Source organism: Dichomitus squalens (genome assembly GCF_000275845.1).
Source record: "Dichomitus squalens LYAD-421 SS1 unplaced genomic scaffold DICSQscaffold_29, whole genome shotgun sequence".
NCBI lineage: Eukaryota > Fungi > Basidiomycota > Agaricomycetes > Polyporales > Polyporaceae > Dichomitus > Dichomitus squalens.
This window is the reverse complement of record NW_006766911.1, coordinates 40,347-61,322: the sequence shown is the minus strand read 5'-3', so window position 1 is coordinate 61,322 and position 20,976 is coordinate 40,347. Positions and strand designations below refer to the sequence as shown.

At 57.2% G+C, this 20,976-nt stretch overlaps 3 protein-coding genes across 3 annotated transcripts; 2 read left to right on the top strand and 1 right to left on the bottom strand.

The window, feature by feature from the left end:
* Positions 1-889: 889 nt before the first annotated feature.
* Positions 890-2,440, top strand: DICSQDRAFT_172096 (uncharacterized protein; the record flags this gene model as incomplete). The annotated part of the gene is made up of 1 exon (XM_007367821.1): positions 890-2,440. One exon carries the CDS (start codon positions 890-892, stop codon positions 2,438-2,440), a length of 1,551 nt encoding a protein of 516 aa, XP_007367883.1.
* A 1,666-nt stretch (positions 2,441-4,106) lies between these two features.
* DICSQDRAFT_89363 (multidrug resistance-associated ABC transporter) lies at positions 4,107-11,298 on the top strand. Its single transcript, XM_007367820.1, has 29 exons — positions 4,107-4,476; positions 4,560-5,070; positions 5,537-5,953; positions 6,019-6,527; positions 6,575-6,684; positions 6,738-6,838; positions 6,897-7,525; positions 7,587-7,683; positions 7,738-8,363; positions 8,416-8,428; positions 8,478-8,513; positions 8,567-8,605; positions 8,659-8,751; positions 8,804-8,970; positions 9,065-9,101; positions 9,170-9,291; positions 9,348-9,378; positions 9,433-9,575; positions 9,627-9,638; positions 9,695-9,727; positions 9,782-9,913; positions 9,982-10,195; positions 10,254-10,327; positions 10,382-10,515; positions 10,595-10,661; positions 10,726-10,736; positions 10,797-10,841; positions 10,945-11,011; positions 11,081-11,298. Exons 1-29 carry the CDS (start codon positions 4,255-4,257, stop codon positions 11,222-11,224), a joined length of 4,836 nt encoding a protein of 1,611 aa, XP_007367882.1. The 5' UTR covers positions 4,107-4,254; the 3' UTR covers positions 11,225-11,298.
* Positions 11,299-16,419: 5,121 nt separating this feature from the next.
* On the bottom strand, positions 16,420-20,743 carry DICSQDRAFT_108886 (NAD(P)-binding protein). Its single transcript, XM_007367819.1, has 6 exons — positions 20,554-20,743; positions 20,168-20,448; positions 18,493-18,606; positions 18,204-18,337; positions 17,002-17,161; positions 16,420-16,643 (listed from the first exon to the last, which is right to left on the bottom strand). Exons 1-6 carry the CDS (start codon positions 20,633-20,635, stop codon positions 16,626-16,628), a joined length of 789 nt encoding a protein of 262 aa, XP_007367881.1. The 5' UTR covers positions 20,636-20,743; the 3' UTR covers positions 16,420-16,625.
* Positions 20,744-20,976: the final 233 nt, after the last annotated feature.

The window sequence follows — 20,976 nt, the reverse complement described above, 5'->3', positions numbered from 1 at the left end:
GAGGTAGAGGGTGATGCGGTCTGGGAAGCGGTCGATGAGGCGATCTCCGGGGCGGCAGAGCGGGTCGAGGGGGTCCAGGTCATGTGTGACGCTGTGGTGGAAGGACGTGAGAGGGGAGGGAAAAGAGGGAGGAAGCGGGAGAAAATCGGGGCGCGCAGGGAGGGAGGACACGGCGCCTAGGCCGGACTGAAAAAACCGGGGCACGAGGGGGGAGGAGGGGAGGATAGAAAGAGAAAGTGGGAATAGTGGGATGGACGTGGTAAAGAGAAGGGAAAAGGGCTTTAACTGGATGTGAGGAGCGTAATGTATGTATGCGAAGCCGGTAGGACTGTTGCAGCTTGGCGCAGTAGATAGAGACGGGGAGAACCCCAGAGAGAGCATGAAGGGCGCCGACCGGGGTCGTTCGGAAGGCGCCAGTGATCCAGCGAAGAGAAATATTCTGAGCTACACTAAGGGGCTTGACTAGATGCTTGGCACCCTTCGGGCGGTACCAGATCTGCGAGCAACTGAGCGACCGACAAGAATTGAGCACCCCTAGTCACCGCGCGTGGTAAGTTTTATCACGCTTGAAGCTTGACCTCCCGCAGGACTCTGCGCTTCAGCTGTGCGAGAGCGAACATTGGCCAGGGCAGAAGAGTACCGTCGATTTGCGCTCGCACTGCACTCGATCCACAACGTCGTCTCTCCCATCCACCGGCTTCCGTTCGAGCTCTTGTCGGTCATTTTCCGAAAAGCGTGGCAGGATCGCTCGAGTCTGCGCATGGCTCATGTTTGTCGCAGGTGGCGCTCCACCGCCCTTAGGACTTCGAAGCTATGGGCGGACGCAACTGCCTGTGAATTGTTCACTCTCGCTGGGCCTGATCACGTAGTCCCCCTTCGATATTCCTACATGGACACTCTCCTGGAACGCTCTGCTCCGCACAACGTCCGCATGACTATATGCCACTTCCCCGAAGGGCTTCGCTTTCATCTACTCCCTCACATCTCCAGGATCGCCGTCTTGGAAATTAAAGTTCACAGCGCCGATCAACTGCATAACCTTTGGGAGACTCTCCGCGGCGGAATGTCCTGTCTCGAAGAGCTCTGTATCCTATGTCCATTCCCGGACTATGATGATCTCGACGACGACGACGACGACGATGATGATTACGACGACGACGACGATGATTACGACGACGACGACAACTATCCAAGCATGTGGCTTGATGAGTGGGGTTCGCAGGTCGCCTGCAAGGCATTGCCAAATGGGAGCCTCCCGCGCCTTCGTCACCTCCAACTACCAGGAGCTCTCTTCCCGCTCATTGCTTGCGGAACCTTGACACACGTCACTCTGCGCAATCCTTGCCCCAGTAATGCTGACATATGCTTACCCTCAATCACCCGTCTGCAAAAGGCGCTCGAGAAATGTAGGGAGACATTGGAGGTACTCAAGCTGATGCAAGTGCTCCCAACGCCACGACCAAGGCGGGACACCTGGCAGCACCGCGAACCCATACACCTCCGCTCCCTCTGCGATCTTCTCATCGTAGATGCGAGCACCTTTGCTTCCGGTCCCCTCGTCGGTTTGATCCTACCTCCTACTTGTCGCATTCGCCTGAGCGATAGCCCGTGCGCCGATGACCCGTGCGAGTGTGGCCATGTCACGGAACGCGATCACCGCGCTTGGCTAGATCCCGACAAACGCAGTGTCGAGGCCGTCCATTCCTTGCTCTCCGAGGTCTTTCTAGTCAGGCTAGAGATTAGCTGCCAGTTCACCATGCAATGCTACACACAGGACGACAATGCTCACAGTCCCTCGGAGCGCTTTCGAGCGGAGACGCTCGTCTGGGGTATACGACTGGAAACACTTGTGAGGCCGCTGTTCCGTCCCGAAGCACCGATATTGTGGATCAACGTCGCACACCTGGTTCTGGACATCATAGATGGATGGTTTTCAGACCAGACAGCGCTCTTCGAGGCCTTCCCGCACCTCCTGCGGGTAGAGATCGACACGAGAGGAGATCCTTGGGAGACTCTCTGCTTGCTGAAGTGGCCAGGAGACGGTAGTTCCAACGGGACAGATTCGCGCGCACTAGTATGTCCGTCTCTTCGAGAACTCGTAACGCGGGTGGAAGTACCCGAAGGCTCCCTTCGAACGCTACTGGAATCGCCGAACCCGGAAGACCTCAAGGAGTACGTGACCCAGAGGCTGCGACAGTTCAAGGACGTCATCGAATATCGGGCGTCCATTTCACCAAGCATCAGTCGACTCACGTATCTGGAGATCTTCGAATACGAGCGGCGGTCCCTAGATCGGACGTGCCCCGAGGTTGTAGAAAATGATCTTTCATCTATGGAGTCGGAGGTGGTCGATGCCAGTCTCGAGGATTTGCGGGCATTGGTAGACGGCGAAGTCGTGTTCAAAGGGTTTCGGTATTTCACTAGATCCTCGTACCACTAGTAGTCGTATATGGTATGTTATGAGGGCCGAGTTATCACTTGTAGAAAACCTTGCAGACCCGATCCTAAGATGAGCAGACAATTGCTTAGAGTTTGAGGATCGTCTCAATGTGAGCACGGAGTCCTCAACGACGCCCTTGTGCCGCTCCCTCAGGGAGGCCGCTGAAAGAGGGAACAACTCTCGGATTGATGCGCACTTCCTGGTGTGGTAAAGCATGCTTGAAGCTACCCCCCGACATCGAGGATGTGCACGTCCGACGCGGCGGGACTTCTCGATGTACGGGAAGAAGTTTCTAGATGATGCGCTGTGTGCTGGACACAGAATCTTCGACCTGGATCTGGCGACCACTGCTCTTCTGGGAGTGCTCGAATTGAATTTGCAATCGCTCCGAGTGTTGGACGGGGAGATTAGCTTTAGGGACTACCGGTAGTTTGCCGATAACAAGCGCGAAGATGGACGAGGAGCTTAGACTGTACCTATGTATAGATTTCAAGTAGCGCACAGTGTACTCTCGCACGCCTTGGTACCTAGTATTTCCTGTGTAAATCAGTACTCGCGGTCGTAGCCCTTCCGTACCTGATGCTTCCTACTATCGCAAGTCGATAACAGTCGCACACCGACCGGAGCTTCTGTACGTCCTATATAGATCAACCGATGTACATAAGATCTATCGCTGCTCGAGATACGTGGATATTTCTTGCGCTTCGGGGAGTATTGCCTCAAGAAGCTGGGGCAGCCTCTTTCGACGCGATCACCGTCGCCCTAGTCTAGATATCTCAACTTCAGAGCGGTGGTGGGAAGGAGCTCGAGCCTGACCCACCAATGCATCGCATGGACACCTGGAATAGGCATTTGACCCACTTGCCGGCCTACTGTACAACCTGCGGGACTGCACGTCCTCCCTAGCTTTTTCCTGACGAATAGTCCATTGCAACTCGGCTTCAGTCGAGTGGATCGAGTCCCTCCAACCGCTTCTCCGTTCCACACCGACACGTCCACGCCTTTACGAACTTCCTCAGTCTCATGACCTCTCAGTCCCGCCCAGTCTCCGCCGCTATCATCCTTCCAGCCATTCGCAACACCAGTGCGGACGCTTCCGGAGATCGTCCATCAGCGCCCTCCATCCCACTTGCAAGCACTGTGCAAGCAGAAGTCTATATCTAGCGTCCTTGAGTCACTGGCTGCTGCCAAACCAGTACATATGTACCACGTACGTATCTCCCGAACGAGCATCGTGCCTTGCCCGGCGGTAGAAGACTATCCAGCAGACGACGTCGTCTCCGACGCCGCCGGAGAATGTGGTCGAGTCCCGACTACGTCGGACAGCCTGGGATTCGACGTTCAAACGCTCATCCCCAGACCCAAGGCCGTATTAGCATCATCGCTGAGCATTCCAGGTGGTTCAGGCACATGGCTGTCTGTGGCCTCCGAGTGCGTGATTGAATGAACCGGACTCGCCTGAGCCAATACACGCCCCAATTATTTTATCCAAGGGCGCTCGCGTGGCTTCCGATCGCGATCGAGCAAACATCCGACGTCGGCGTCCGTGCCGAAGAGGCCGGAAAGGCGCTCATGGCAAGATTTTGATGGGACCGCGGGTCATCATCGTCCTCTGACTCCTCTGTTGCGGTCCCGGTGACGACTTACGTTGACTATTAGGAGCAGCCGCGCTAGAGACACGAAAGGGTAAGCCGTAGAGGGCGGTATAAGTTCTAGCGTTACGCCTTTGAAACACTTCTTGCTTCTTGCTTGGCTTTTCAAAACTTGCGAAAGACGGAGCACCCTGGACGAGACAACTTGAGAACACGCGCGCGATGCCCGCATACCAGCTGCACGTCGCAGCTGCGCTTGGGGTCGCACTCCTCGTCAGCGCGACAACTTATGTGCTCAGCGGCACGAAGGAGAAGGAGGGCAAGACCGCGCTCCCGACGTTCGTCGACGGCGAGGAGGGTCTCTTGCGGGACCCGTTCGACGTCACTGAGCCGGAGGACCTCGTCGACGGACAGCCGTTGGACGAGCAGCGTTTCTGGAACAGGGTGCGTTCCCCTTCACGTCTATAGCTCATACCAGTCCCTAGGAAACTGAGCTGTCGAGCCGTGGCGGACACCACGCACTACAGATGCGTCTCCGCAAGATCCTGCTCTCCCTCCTCCTCGGGGCGGTCCTCGCCATCCAGGCGATCTCCCTCGGCTGGTCCATAACCGAGTCCGACTCCGTGGACATCATGGTCTACTCCTTGCACACGGCGTTCGCGCTGTACGCGCTCATCCTCGCCAGCCGCTCTGTCAACCAGACCTACTCCGCACACGCGACGGCTATCGTCCACCTCTCCGCGCTGACTTTCACCGCCTTCGTGTTCCTCGCCATCACCGCCATCATCCCCTCGTCGCCCTTCCCGTTCTCCGGGATCCCCGCGCCGTCATCCTTAATGTGGGGCTCGGCCTGGGTCAAGGACGGGGCGCCGTTGGGACTCTGGTACGCGACCCTCGCGCTGTACTTCGCCGCGGCCGCGGTGGCGGTTACGACGCCTCGGGGGCCGAAGCTGCATTTCCCGAGCGAGCGAATGTACTCGGCCAAGACGCTCATGCAGACCACGTCCAGGTACGAGGACAACGTGGACGAGATTACAGGTGCGTGTTCAGGTGCTTGTATTATTCCTGGTAGAAGTGCCAGCCAGTGGACGACGTCGAGAGATCATGTAGACGTGATTCAGTTCGGAAGCAGCATCCGAGCGGGTCCTCGGAGTGAGAGGCTTCGATCGCTCAAAGTCTAGAGGACGAACCCGTTTGCGGAAAGATCCCCTGTGACCACACCATTTCCTGCTGCAGATCTTCGAATTGAAAATTCTTCTTGAGACGTTGGTGCACCCGTTGTATTCGAGAGGGAGGGACTCGATGATCTGCCCGTACCTCGTTCCATAGGTGCTATTCCTTCATGAATTTGTGAGGAGACGGCCATGATGCATTTATGTCCATTGGGAGTGGATTTAGGTGGCCGAAAGCCTCCTAGCGGCTTCCGCGCTGATTCATTTAGAATAACACCATCTTAGACTGCGCCCGTGCGACTCGCAGATCGGTAGCTCACACCTTACAACAGGCGCGTCCGTCTTGGACTACCTCCTCTTCTCCTACACCACCAAAGTGGTCATGCTCGGCTACACCTCCGAGTCGCTCGAGATCGGCGACCTCCCCGTTCTGGAAGCCAGCATGCGCGCCATGGCCCTGTATGCCCAGATGCGTGTGGTGATGCGTCGCTTCCGGCTCCGCATTGGGGCGTGGCGTCCCACACCTGGCTCCGGCATCGAGCTCGTCTACCGTCTGGCGAGGGTGAACCTAGGGCTATTTGTCGCGATCACGGTGCTGGCGACGATTGCGGCGGTGCTGTTCTACGTGCCGGCGATGTTCTTGCGGGGCGTGGTGCGGTATTTGGAGGTCGACCCGGAGAGAGAGAACAAGCAGTGGGGGTTCGTGTTTTGCGCAGGGCTGTTTTTGAGTCACGCGACGACGCAGATTCGTGAGTGTCCACGCTCGTCTTGCTCGCAACGCTGTCGGGATGTCCAGGCTGATACTGGGACGCAGTGACCGGGCAGCTCTGGGGCATCGCGACGACAGTGGTGCAGGTGCGGACGAAGCTCCAGCTGAACACGATCCTCTTCCAGAAGACGCTCGTCCGCAAGGACATCGCGTCCTCGAGCTCTGAGGCGCCCAAGGACGCTACTGGGCCGGAGCGCCAGTCCGCGGACGGCGAGAGCAGCAAGAAAGGAGAGAAGAAGGACGACGAGGACGACTTCTCGTCCAAGGCGCAGGTGATGACGCTCATGACGACCGACGTCGACCGCATTGCGCAGTTCGGGCAGCAACTGTTCACGATCGTGGACGCGCCGATCGAGATCGTGATCGGCACGCTGTTCTTGTATAGCTTGCTGGGGGTGTCGTGCTTCTTTGGGCTGGCGGTGGCGTGCCTGTTCTTGCCGATGAACCACTTTGCTGGGAAGGTCGTGGTGGGGGCGCAGGAGAACCTGATGAAGGCGCGGGATGAGCGGGTGGCGCTGATGAATGAGATATTGGGCGGGATCAAGATGTTGAAGGTGCGTGTTCCAGTGGGGTGGGGAGGGGATTTGCTCATCGGGTATAGTTCATGGCTTGGGAGCGCAGCTTCGAGAAACGCGTCCTGAAGGTCCGCGAGCGTGAGCTCAAGTACCAGAAGCTCAACTACACGATTGAGGTGCTTTGGAATGCGATCTGGTAGGTGTAGCTGTTTTCTGTCGCTGAAGCTCTCCGCTGACTCGGTCACACAGGAATGGTTCACCTATCCTGGTCACGCTCGTTTCATTCTGGCACTTCGCAGTCGTCCGCAAGCAAGTCTTGACGCCGTCGATTGCCTTTACCTCGATCAGTGGTGAGCACCCTCCGTCCTTGCACCATTCGCTGTGTCATATATAGACCGTTGCATCCAGTTTTCAACGAGATGAAGTTCGCCTTGAACGCGCTCCCAGAGACGCTAATCAATATGCTCCAATGCGCTGTGTCGCTCCGCCGTATCGAAAAGTACCTCTACGGGGCGGAAGTCAAACCGGTCCCGCCGCTCGACGGCCAAGCGCACCCCATCGCACTGCAATCTGCCACCATCACCTGGCCGCAGGATCGCTCTCGCGAAAGCGCCACGCCCTCAGCGGCTGCGACGCCTAGGAACAAGTTCGTGCTCATGGACGTCTCGCTCGACTTCCCGCTTGGGGAGCTCTCCCTTATCTGCGGTAAGCTCGGGAGCGGCAAGTCCTTGCTTCTGCTAGCGCTCCTCGGCGAGGCGGACCTTTTGTCTGGGCAGTTGTTGAGCCCGCGCTCGCCCCCCGATACCATTGCTAAGTTCGCGAAGGAGAAAGTGAGCGAATCGGAGTGGGTGGTGGAGGGCGTGTGCGCGTACGTGCCGCAGTCGGCGTGGCTGCGAAACGCGTCGATCCGGGACAACATACTGTTTGACCTCCCATACGTGGAGGAACGGTATCAGAAAACGCTCGAGGCGTGCGCTTTGCTAAGCGACCTCGACATTCTTGAGGACGGGGACCAGTCGGAGATTGGAGAGCGTGGTGTAAGTGTACCTGGTCCTAGGCTTGAGGAGCGAGTGACTGATGCCTCCTTATGCGATACAGGTAAATCTATCTGGGGGCCAGAAGGCACGAGTGTCGCTCGCCCGCGCGGTCTACTCCCGTGCGGCGGTCCTCTTCCTGGACGATGTGCTCTCTGCAGGTACATATGTCACGTCGTCGACTCACGAAAATCATCTCACGCGTCCCGTTGCAGTTGATGCTCATACCGCTCACCACCTTTTCAACGAATGTCTCAAGGGCGATTTGATGCGCGGTCGCACAGTGATACTTGTTTCGCACCACGTCCAGCTCTGCGCCCCGGGTACGAAATACATCGTCGCGCTGGACAATGGGCGCGTCCAGTACACGGGCGACTACGATGGGCTGCAGAGCTCCGGTGTCCTGAGCACCCTCATTCAGTCGTCCGGCGACGAGGAAAAGGAGGACGCGACAGCAGCTGAGAAGGAGAAGCAGGTCGAACGGGCTGTAGAAGACGTTGCGGAGGAAGTTACGTTCCGTGAGTCCACTGAGACTTCCGAAACAAGTTCGACGGTGGCCCCGACGCAGGCGGACGGAGAGACGAAGCCGGACAAGAAGCAAAAAGCCCCGAGGAAGCTCGTCGAAGAGGAGAAGCGCGCTGTGGGTCACATCGGCAAGGACATCTGGGTGATGTATCTCTCTGCCTGCGGATCGTACGGGTACTGGATCATCTTTGCGTGCTCGCTCGGAGTTGGGGCGCTGAGCCCTGTGTTCGAAAACGGCTGGCTGAAGGTATGGTCTGGGGCAAATCTGAGCTCGGAGCCGAAGTCTCCGACGTTCTATATCACCGTGTACGCGGCGGTAAGTAGCTCCTTTACTTTGAAAGGAGTACGTCCTCATTGATGCTTTATAGATCACGGGTGTCGGTACGTTGAGCGATTCTCTTGGGGTGTTCTCTGTCTCACCTATGTGAAGGCTTGATCCTTACTACTTTGCGGTGGTTCGTACTTTGTAAGTCCGCGTACTGCAATCATGATGGCCCTGACTGACAGTTGGTCGAAAAGATCACGGAGGCATCCATGGCTCAGTAGTGCTCTACAAGAGTAAGTCATCTGCCGGCGATGGCGAATGTGGGGATGCTCATTGAGTCTCGCAGGACTGCTCGAGGCTGTGCTCTTCGCTAAAATCCGATTCCACGACACTGTGTCGCGTGGTCGGCTACTGAATCGCTTTGGGAAGGACTTCGAAGGTATGGAGACCCTTAGTTTTGAGAAGACCACTTAATATACATCATCTTGTAGGCATCGATAGCAGCCTCCCGGACAACTTCGGCCGTAGTGTCATGTACGGCCTGTCGGTACTGACCACTTTCATCACTGTCTCGGTTGTGGGCGGGCCTACCTTCCTGCTCGCCGGCTTCGTCTTCGGTTTCATCTTTTACAGTAGTAAGTGTCCCGAACCACTACCGGTTGCGCTCTGCTTACACTCATTCACCCGCGTGCAGTTGGCAAGGTATGTTGCGTCATACCACGCATGCACTCTAGGTTGACGCTTTGGGTAAGGTCTACGGACAAACATCCCGCGACATGCGCAGATTAGGTATGCCGCTTCCCGCATACCTCGGAGTCGCACGCTCCTGATCCGGCTCCGCTGACTCCGTTCCGCAGACTCCGTCACCCGGTCCCCGCTATACTCGATCTATGGCGAAACAATCGCGGGAGTCGCCGTCGTACGTGCCTTCGGTGCCTCATCTAAATACCTGCGTGACATGATCTGTTACGCCGACACCGTGGGCGATCCCCTCTCAGATTACCGTTCTGATGACCGCTCACGCTTTGGCTTTAGAACGCGAATCCAGTGTACTGGATGTGGGGAGGTGAGTTCGAGAGTTAGGATAATAGGAAATTGGATGATGACCGGAAGCATGCAGTCAACCGCTGGCTGTCGGCTCGGTTCCTTCTGCTGTCAAGCTGTGTTGTTGCCCTGGTCGCCCTAGTCGCCGTGATGACCCCCAGAATTGACGCTTCTCTTGCTGGCTTCGCGCTTGCCTTCTCCGGCTCCTTCCTCATGGACGTGAGTATCCCGTCTTTGACTTGTTGACATGGGCTGACCCTGGGCTCCTAGCTTCTCTGGATGGTAAGCTATATAGAGTGACCCAGCGTTAAGACGAGCCAATGACAAGTCCCGATTAGGTTCGCCGCTTCGTTGGTCTGGAACAGTCGATGGTGAGAAAGTACCCTCTTCGTCCTTGTGAAAGCGCCCCAATAGTCACGATCCAGGTCGCTGTGGAACGTGTCAAGGAGTTCTCAGAGCTTCCCCAAGAGCCGCCAGAGTTCATCGAACCCCGACCTCCAGCGTCTTGGCCGGAGAAGGGGGAAATAAAGTGCGAGGATCTTGTCATCCGATATGCTGTTCGTCCACTCCCACCCTGTGCTTCTGGAATGGACCCTGAGCTGACCGACTTGACACGATTTGACAGCCCGATTTGCCCAACGTGCTGCACCATCTATCCTTTGAGATTCGCCCCGGTGAGAAAGTCGGCGTTCTGGGTCGTACTGGATCGGGGAAGAGTACCTTGGCGCTCTCCTTTTTCCGTTTCGTGGAACCCGTGGAGGGTCGCATCCTCATTGACGGCTTGGACATCTCCCAGATTGGCTTGACAGATCTGCGGAGCAAACTCACTATCATTCCCCGTGAGTCTACCCCAACGGCTCTCCGCAGCCTCTTGTTCACGCCGTGTGTCATCCACAGAGGATCCGACCATCTTAAGTGGGACACTTCGGTCAACCCTCGACGTATTTGACGAGTATGAGGATGCTGAAATTGTACGCTCTCGGCTCTTCATCCATTCCGTCAGACTTACTGATTGGCTCCGGTAGTACGAGGCGCTCCGACGGGTCCATCTAATCCCATCGGGAGAAGAGACAGCGGAGGAACACGAGGGCATAAACGTAAACGTCTTCCGCAACCTGGACTCTTCTGTGTCCGAAGGCGGCGAGAATTTCTCCACAGGGTACGCAGAGATCTCGATGGTCTTCCCTCACCGATCTGCTACTGACCTTCTACGCCGGTGCGCGTATCGCCCCTGACAGCGAGAAGCAATTGCTATGCATGGCTCGCGCGATCCTGAAACGTTCCAGAGTGCTTCTGATGGACGAGGTGCGTGTTCGGAGCCAGCGGGACAGGGAACAATGGTGCTGATCGAGTCCACCTGCTGTATCAGGCGACTGCAAGGTAACGCGCATTCTCATGACGTCTCAGCTTACATGAGCTCTAACGAGCCGCCCCGTGCAGTGTCGACTACGCCACGGACGAGCTTATCGGGAAGACCATTCGACAGTGAGTCACATTGGCCTCGGGTCTGCTTCCGCTCGGATCTCTTGCGCGCGGAGGTATATCTGTCCCACCGATCTCTGGCCCTGATCTCTTCGCACTTTCTCAGGGAGTTCGCGTCGAGCACGATCCTCACGATTGCCCACCGTCTCAGAACGGTCATAGATTACGATAGGGTAGGGCTTACTCTTTCTGTGTCGACATCAGCTTCAGGGTCGGGATCTCTGACTCTATCTGCCGTGCAGGTGATGCTCCTGGACCAAGGTAGGATTGTGGAATTTGACACCCCGGCGGCATTGCTCTCCAACCCCCAATCCAAGTTCTACGCCCTCTGCAAGGCGACCGGGAAGCAGGAGTTTGCTGTGCTGAAGAAGATGGCCGGTGCCTAGAGTCACTACCGAGGCCAACTTAAAGCTGTAACTACGTTTCATGTTAGCTGTAGATTTCGATAGATCAATTTTGTCGTCTATCACGGCGTGCGAGTGGACCGAAGATGACGAGCCAGGTAAGAGGGCGGGAGACCCCCGAGCGGAACGACGATGGAGTCGGGCGCTCCGCCCTCCGAACGGGTATGTTCCGCAGCAGTCGGCAACTCTCTTTGTACCGCCATTTTCTCCTCGCATTTCATTGACCGGAGTCGCGAGTTGGGCATGACTGGAGGGGCCTCCACTGAGTCGACGCTTACATTTGGCTTCCTCGTTGCTTTCCTGGGCATCTTCGCGCTCGGCATTACAGGGGGCATTGCTTGGCCGCACCTTCGGAGGACGCTCGCCATACATTTCAGCATGTTTCGAATCCCGCAGGATCTCGTCTCAATAGCAGCCAATGAGCAGTCAACGCCGGAGCTGTGGGACGTGTGTGTACGGGAGGTTGTGAAGAACGCGAGGGCATCAGAATGTGCATGGGAGCATTTGCGAGCGAGTACCCCTCTTCCGCTATTACGTCTCTGATCATCCGAAATTACCAACATCTCGCAGCCGTTGGCACTCCGTGTCAGTTCCGTTGAGAGCTCCGGTTCCAGTGGAACATCGAAATATGCCGGGCGGAAACGGAAGCCAAGGTGTGTTCGCGCGCCATGGCTGTGGCTGACTTCTTCTCTCACACGTTCTGGACCTTTGCCGCATGGCTCCCTTTCTCCCAATCCATAGACCTGTGCTCTGGCCGCGAAGGAGGAGACACCTCACAGCAGAAGATATCGTGGAAGAAGAACGCCGCGACGGCAGCGTCGCAGTGGTAGTTGTCATGCCCTCGTGTATTGCAAATCTCAAACTCGCTGACGAATGTCGACTAAGCGAGTTTGCCTTGGGCCTTGCGCAAGTCCGCTGTATTCACAATCCCCACGACGATGTTCGACACGTCCCACCGCAACATGACACCTGAGTATCTCGATGCTTCATTCACGTACTACATCTACATCGCCCAGTCTTGCCCATCTGTACTATCTCAACGACTGCAGTACTCAGCCTATCCATACAGACCGATTGTTACTCTCTCTCAGCCTTTTTCCGACCCCTCTCTTTTGTCCTCGCTCTCACGTTGGTCGCATCCTACACTATCTCTCGACTCTAGACCATTCGGACGCGGGCCACGCCCGACAACATGCGCCGTCCTTAGCTGCCAAGGAAGCCTGGGATGCCGTCCTTCCCACTCCACCCTTCTGTTGGGACGTTCGGCATCACGAGCAGGTCGTCCGCGCCTCGTCAGCGATTGATTCTATTCTTGCAAGGTGCGTCGTGAGCTGGTTGGCAGACTAGCACGATTGCGTGTCTCAAGTGCTAGACTTCCTGAGGGACGCGGAGAATTGTCGAGCCTAACCTACCTCATTGGCATCATCGTCTTAACTTCTAGAGCCTTTGCTGATCTCTCACCTTACAGCTCCTTTTGGCATTATTTGAGAATAGGCAAGTCTTGCAAAGGAGCCTTACATCCACCGCGCCCTGGGGGACAGCATGCCTGAAGATCCTGCGGTGAGGGACGCTCACACTTGTCGCCTGGCCACACCTTTACCAATTTAGGATACGACGAGCATCCTAGGAAGGTAAGTGCTGCGACACGCCCTGATACGCCTGATGAAAGGAGGCCTGCAACCGTGCTTCTTCGCGGTCATCTGCTTGTCATTCGCCTGCTGGGCTTCTATCGCCTCGGTATCACCATGGAAAATATCTCGCGTCATAGGACCAGAGGATGCCTGATTAGACCGAGCTCAGCGGCGAGGATCTGCTGCTCGATCGTGCGTGTAGTATGCTATCTCGCTCACATCTGTATGGGTGTGGCTCCTGTCGCTCACTGCGCTGAGTCTAATGCCCGCCTTGCACGCCATTCATCAGGCGTTTAGAAGGCTGGAGAGGGCACGTTGGTGAGGATTCTCACACAAGCGCCATTGCCGACCGCTCACATGCACACTCTCCAGAACTCGGGGCCGCTGCGGGATGCAACCTTTCCTCGTCATGTCATCCCCGTGCCTAGCTGGTCGCCTATCTGAAGATCATGGCGTTGGACGCCATCCCGCCTCATTGCAGTACGTGCGTTTCAATGTTACAGCGTGCGACGGCGAGCCGCGAGCACGGACGTATTCCCAGCCTCGGCTTCTTGCCTTCCTGCACTGGCACGCCCTTCTTGCCGATGATGATGTGGTCGGAGCGCCATTGGTGGATTCTGGAGTTCTCGACTAGCTCGTATAGCGGGTTGGCATTGACACCGCCGAGGTGCGTGCTTTTGCTCTCAGCTACTATACAGGCGTTCAAGTGTGTGGATGTGAAAGCCCCATGCTCCATGCTGGCGGCTGCGAATGGGGACATAAGAAGAATCGCGATTTTTGCCATGTCCGGAGACAGTGGAGCGTAATCCTTGTAATCCTAAAACCGAAATTTTGCGCAACCAAGCATTGTGGCCAGGATCGATATCTTCGCCCTGAAGATACCTACTACGGCATTTGTCTCCGTTTCTTACTTTCCCCATCGCTGGTGCGTAGATCCTCTGATGGGCTACCTCGGGCATTCTCAGCATTGCCGCATTCAATCTGTATAAACTGACGGGACGTAGCATTCTGGATGCAGTCGAGAACCGGCGCTTTCTAGAGCTTCTACCGCATCCAGAATTCCACAAAGCACATTCTTGTCCGCCGCACATGATGTGCACCATCGGTGTTTCCAAATCCGCGTACGATGCTCTCCTCGCACGATGCTTTGTGTGCGGCCATCGGCACATGACAGCCCCACCGTCTCCTTGGATGTGAGAACGGAGTATCACACTAGCCTCCTACGGCTCCTGAAGTCCTTTAGTGAATGTTTCCAGCGGCGTTTCGCAGAAGGAACGCAAAGAGCATCCGGACTTCGCCATAAGGCGTCGGCGGTATCTGTGTTTTGCTTTGATCCTACGTCGGAGGCATGTTTCGACCGCATTCTTCGATCATGCCCTTCGCCATCCAAGTCGCTAGCAAGTTGTATGAACGGAGTTCCAGCCCTCGCAATCTCAATGCCTCGTTCTTCTGTTCTCTTGGCTCTTTCTATCACGCGTTTGTATGAACACGCACGGTAGATGCCGCCTCTGCTTTCCCTGCCAGACTAGCCCACGTCGGCGTTATAAGTATGAAACGCTATGCACGCTTCTTCGAATGGGTGGAATGCAGAAGAGACTGCCGGATGAATCCCATCAGCAATACCCCCTTCGGATGCATAGAAGGCGTTTCCGCTACCAAAACCGCACGTCCACTTCCCTGCAGCGCCCAGTGGTGCGCGTTGTGCGGTGGCTATTGAACATCATCGCAGCTCACATCGCACTTCTACCATTCCCAGAAAGACTACGTTCGAGAGCTACACGCTGTTCTAAGTTTCAGTAGCCTACCGATGAACGTTAACCTTGACGTGAGGCCGACCGACGGCTTCCCTCAGTTCCCCGCTGCCGGTCAACAACGACGTCAAGGGATGTTCGTGGTCATCGGACCTAGACTCATCGGCAATAGGCTCGTGCCTCTAGCCTCATGATTGAGGATCAGGGTGTTCACAGTGGCGGATGCGGATGGAATCGGCTGCTCGTTAGACGGTTCCCAGGTAGCTCTCCTTTGTCTGATGGGCCTGTAAGTCAATGAATCAATGCCGAGCCAGTGGGTGGCAACTGTGGGAGGCCCTATTGCGAATCGCAGAGGGAAACTGATCGTGATTGCGGTGATTAGGACGATACTATGCGCGACATGGCGGGCTAGAGTTGCGCTTACCCGCCGCCACGCCTGATTCGCGCGGCACCAGGCGGGCCAGAAGACCCAAAAAGATTTGTGGACCCCTGTGGGCCAGCTCGGGTTGTTTCGGATCCCGCCATTCAGGCGAACCAATCCCGAAGCATGAAGCATTGAAGTTCGAGGGTACTGGACTGATGTAGGCCAGACACTATTGGTAGTGCTATCTGCGCGCTGTGCTGATTAATTGAGAAAAGCGCATTGCTAAATGAGGTTGAAGGGATCGGGAGGCGACGACCCAGAAGGTCAGCAGATACAGTAGAACGTCAGTCCATTGCTCGATATCGAACATGTTGATCAACGTGAACGACATCCGTCACTCTGCGGGATCTGGGCCGCTTCAGGTACGGTATGTACACAACAGCCACGGAAAGCCTCTGCATTGCGCACGAAACGTAGACGGAGCGGAGTCCCGAGCCGGGCCGTCCATTCCAAGTCCATTCTCGTCAGAATGCTTTCCCCCTGACCGCCTCCGCCGTCGTGCGAATCTTGACCTCAATGACGAACAAAATCAAAACAGCGGTGAAGGCGACAGCACCTCGTGTCGTAGATCGTACTGTTGTTTGTTGTCGTTATGTAAAGCATGCTTTCCGAGAGAATATTCTCTACAATTAGAATCCATGGTCCAGCAAACGTGCCGGTGGGTGCTCGTTTCTCCTTGAATGGGGTGCGCCCCCATCGGCCCACGAGCGAATCTGAATCTGATGGTCACCGGTCATGTCCCGGACTTAGTGCGCCCGCCTGCCTCCTCAAGCAATCGGGGGCGGCGCCACCGACGACCATCTCGCCCTCACCAGCCCAGCCAGTCCAGACCGCCCACCGACAGACCAGGCGACGCTTGGAAGCGATCGAACGTCGGCTATGGCGACGCGCCCTCGCGGGTAGGATCTCGCTCTGGCACACGGATCTCGGGTCCCGGTCCCGAGTCCCGATCACTCGTGGCTCTCAGGATGGAGTGTTCAGGTTCCTCTCCACAACTTCGAGCGACGACTCCAATGCGAGAGTGACGAACAACGAGGGATGGGCGGCAGGAGCCACAGAAGGCACTCTGCTACATAGAGCGCAAGGCGTGGAGCGAGGGCGTACCTTGCGTCAGCTGCGGCGTCTTCGCGAATGAGTTCGATTCAGGGCATAGCTCGCGATAGCAGCGATTCGCATGGCCTCGCGGTCGAGCGGAATTCCGTGCTGGCCGGCTCAATCGAATCCTCCGAGCGGTGGGCAGTGGAGGGTAGGATGTGAGAAGGGCTGATGGACCGAGCGGATCTGCCGCGCGGCTCGCAGATACGCTCGGGTCCACGAGAGCAGCAGACCTCAAGGCTTGCGTACAGGATATGTCATCCAGACGCATTTGGGGGTAAATTGTGGCCATGAGACGCGTTGCATTGTTGCATTTGGCATATGGAGTACAGGTCTACAGGTTCTTCGCTTCTTCTCCAGACTAGCTAGCGCGGCGCATTTGCACACGCCTCTTGCTTCTCCCAGGTTCCGACGACGCACTAACGTTCTTCCCAGCGAACCACGGCTCGTGCTCGTGCCCGCGTTCGCGTCAGTGCTGACTTTCACCGCCCCATCCACCCCTGTGTACGAGCAAGAGTGAAAACCACCGAGGGCGCAGCCGTCAGCATCCGTGTTCCTCATTCGTCCGCAAGCCAAAAACTCTTCACAATCAGTAGCGCATCGCCGCGTCACCGTGGCACAGCACTAGCGCACCACCGTCTTGCACATGAAAGGCAGGTCGGTGCAGTCCGGCCCGCAGCGGAGTCCGCTCGCGTGTTCTACCTGAGGGCTGGAAGCATGGCGCGGCGTGGCTCGCTGTGGCCAAGATGACACGTCTCCCCAAGCGAAGAGAAGAGCAAGATGAGAGGGAGATACGAGATAGTGCCGAAGTGCGGGGACGGAACGAAACGGAAGAAGGTACTCGAAAAATGCACTCACCCCGTCGACGACCAGGATTTCCCCACACACATACTGGCTCGCGGTACTCGCCAGGAAAACGACAGGGCCAGCGAAGTCCCGCGGCTCGCCCCACCGTCCCGCAGGGATGCGTTCCGAAATTTGGCGCAGGCGCACCGGGTCTTGCAGCAGCTTCTCGTTCCTGTGTGATATAGCAAAAGGGAGCGGGGGTCGTGTCAGCGCCATCGAACAATAGAAGGCGTACTACTGTATCGGAGTAGCCAGGCGGCAGCCATCACTCTACGAAGCGTCGTCGGACGTTCAACCCGAAAGCTCGCAGCACGGTGCGTGCTGCACGCCCCCCCGATGCCGAAATGGACTGCGGGGCGCGGCCGAGCAGAAACGGGGCGAGGAGGCCCCTCAGACGTAGGGCGCTGGCGGGCGTGCGCATCACACGTGTATCAGGTCATCCGCCGCGACATGGAATGATGAAGCAGGAGGAGGCGGGACGCGTGCCGTACACTCTCGCTCGGAGCTCAACCGATACCGCGCTATGGGCCGATAGGAAGAGGCGGAGCGACGAGCGAAAAAGAAAGAAGCTCCACCGCCCAGACTCGACTCATGGTAGAGAGCGTCCTAGCCTGTCCTAGACGCGGCTAGCACGCTGGAGTGGCGGGGTGGACATTTCCCGTCCTTTTGCCATGAAAATTGCGACGAGTATTCAGTCGAGTCTAGAGGGCGGAACGCCTGATTACTTGTGTAGAATGCAGAAGGGGAAAACGGGTAGCATCGCTATACCGCGGCGTAAAGAGCGCTACTGCGGCGTGACAGGACGCGTCCGTTCCACGTGGCCGCGCCGCCCTCCAATTGTACAGACGCGCTCTCGCGGGACCGCAGCTCACGTCACCGGCGTTCGGACGCTCGGTAGTCCGGAAGGACAGAAATGGAGAACGGAGAACGGAGAGCAGAGAGCAGAGACGGAGAGCGGGCAGGACGGCGCGACGGAACGGTGATGCGGTGTGTGTGTGTGTTCGTGCGCCCATGGAAACGGTGGGAGGCAGCATGGGAAGAAGCATCCCGCCGATACCAGCCTGAAGGCTACCGCACGCCTGGAGACGTCACGCCCAACGACAAAAGGCAAAATGTAGCGCTCATGCGCCATCGCAGCAGATCGTGAACAAAATGCGGGCAAGTGGGGCAGGTACAGGGGAATTGAGATTGAGGTGAGGAGAATGGGGGCTCACATGTCGGTGGCGATGTAGCCGGGGGCGATCCCGTTGACCTGGACGTTGTCCTTGCTCCACTCGTTACTGAGGGCCTTGGTCAGCTGGCCGAGAGCGCCCTTGGCGGACGCGTACGCAGGCACGGTGAACCCGCCCTGCAATTGTGTCGTCAGGTCGAATGCGTCCGAGGAGGAAGAGTAGCGAATCGTGGAGGGGTGACGAGAACAAAAGGGGTTATTGTCAGTGACGGCTGAAGCATGTTGCGCAGACACAATCAAGAGAGGGAGCGAGAGCGAGAAAGCTGGCGTACCTGGAAAGTCAGGAGGGAGCAGAAGTTAATGATCTTCCCGCGGCGACGCGGGACCATGTGCTGGCCCGCAGACTGCGAGAGGAGCCATACGGACTTGAGGTTCACGTTGAGGACCTGTTGTTAGTTGCGCGTGCAACATGATGCGTGGAGGGTGAGCGAGCAATACGACGAGACAGGGACAACAACGCGTGCAAACGCAGACGTAAGGAGTAATGGGGTACGAAAGTATGGGGTCATGGAGAGGAGGCACAAACGACGCAACGAGAGACAGAGCAAGACGTGTGGCCGGAGAAACCGCATGCGGACGATCGCAAGTGCGCACATCCACGTCCGAGGCAGCGGCGAAACGTGAACATGAACGTGATTGCGCAGAATGAATGGGGCCAAGTGAACAAATGAATGTAAAGGCCAGCGTTTCCCATGCACGCGTCGCAGCGCGTCCAGAGAGATAGGACACGGCAGATGCGGCACATAGCGCGGCGATAATTCGGATGCGCCCGAGGGAGTTCCGAGGCCACAGATCACGTCCGCATTTGGTGCGCAAGCGTTGGCGTACGTACGAACGCCCGCACAGAGTTTGCAATGGCGACGATCGGGAGCATCACCGAATCCGGTCGCACGTAGCGGACGAGGAGGCAGACGCAGAAGATCCGATGACGCAACGTGCGCGGCCGAGAACGAGGCGAGGCCACAGCCCCACAGCGAGAAGTCGCGCGCGCGCACGGACGGGGATGCAGCATATTGGCCCGATCCGCGATCAGTGATCAGCGAAGCGCAGAGCGATTGCGCGCGAGAGAGCGACGGCGAGGACAAGGCAACGCCATGGAGTGACGCGCGGTATCGAAATGACGTGGAAGGCGTATGTCGCCAGGTGTCAGTATTCAGTACGCAGGGCGCATGACGAGTGCAGATAGTCCGGAATTCGTGTAGGACGTAGCGATGAGCGGGAGCACACAGTGTACGGGCGGGCGGCGAGCGGTGTGGATCAGGTTGGGCGCAGGCGGGGTCGTAGAGATTTCGAGGAGATGGGGCACGATAGGCAACGACGAGCATGCGCAAAAGCGTCCGGCGATATGCGAGTGAGAGGGAGGCGGTCCAGCGGGATGTGATGACCCCAAGGGACCGTCGAGAATCATCAAGAGCACGCCATAAGAAAAAGAAGCGACGATAAGAGAGAGCATGGGGAACGCAGGTTTGTCAAACCAAATCGTATAGCCATCCATGTTCATGCGCCAGACCGGCGGACAAGCGAGAGGGAGTTGAGTGTGGCAGGTGACGTATCCAAAGATGGACACATGAATTGGAGGCGTCATTCCCAGCACGGGCGGATACACGTGCAGGGAAGGACCGTGGCCACGGAGAGAGACGATTTGGGTTCGCGTAGGTTGGGAAGGAGGGAGAGAAGGGAGACCGATAAGCAGGGGGGTGGGTGCCAAGGCGTCGGTTGGGAGGAGTGCGAGGGACGACGATAGATGATGTGCGGTCGACGGAAAAGGGAACGGGTTGGGAGAATCCGTGGAAAAGAAACGGAGAGCAGCGGCGGTCAGTAAGCAGCCGCGTAAAGAGCTCAAGTCACAGAACAAGTCAAAAAGCAAAATGAAATGACATAACACGAGAGGAAAGATACCGAAAGGTACGGGAGGCAGAATTTAGAGCAAGAAGTTAGGATACGCACATCATCCCAGTCGGATTCGGCAAATTGGACGGCCGGGGATCTCCGCTGTATTCCAGCGCAATTGACGAGGACATGGATCTCTCCTCCCATGAGGTCGAGCGCCCTCTGGAAGAGGCCTTTCACGGCGTCAAGATCTGCCAGGTCGCAGTCCACAGTTTTGACCGTTCGGCCTGTGGCAGCGACCGCATCGGACGTTTCATCGTTGGTGGAGTTGGGACGGCGAACAAGACATATATTCGCTCCGGCCTCAGCGAGAGCAACCGCACAAGCAGCACCGATGCCTGTTAAGATAAGGAAAAGCTGGGTGAGCTGCGGGCCCAAAGTGTGGGGGATAGGCGAGGCGTAGGGAAGGTTTTCAAATGGGGCGATCTGGAGAATGAACGTACCGCGGGTGGCCCCTGTGATCAGCACGTTTTGCCCCGCGAGAGAGAAGAGCTGCGGTGCGGGCACGGTTGGGGTCGGGTCCATGAGGATTGCGTGTTACTGGAGGATGTTTACGTTGTATGCGTGCGCGATTCCGACGGCTCCGTCTGCGATGGAGTCAGAAACCTGCTGGAGAACATGGCAGGGCCGGGGGAGCTTAAATGTGTGGCCGCTGGCGGGAATGGGAGGAGGAGACGACCGAAAGTGGTAGTTGAGACGGGTCTGGGGTAAACCGGCTATTTCCCCGGATCGGAAGACCGGCGCGAGGCCCGGGTGATGTAAATTGCTGGCTGGATTAGGCAGTGGCGGCGGACAAATGGATGTATGCGGAAGATCAGGGCAAAAAGGGCTGGAGGGAACGGGGCGCAGCGGTGGGAGGCTGGCGA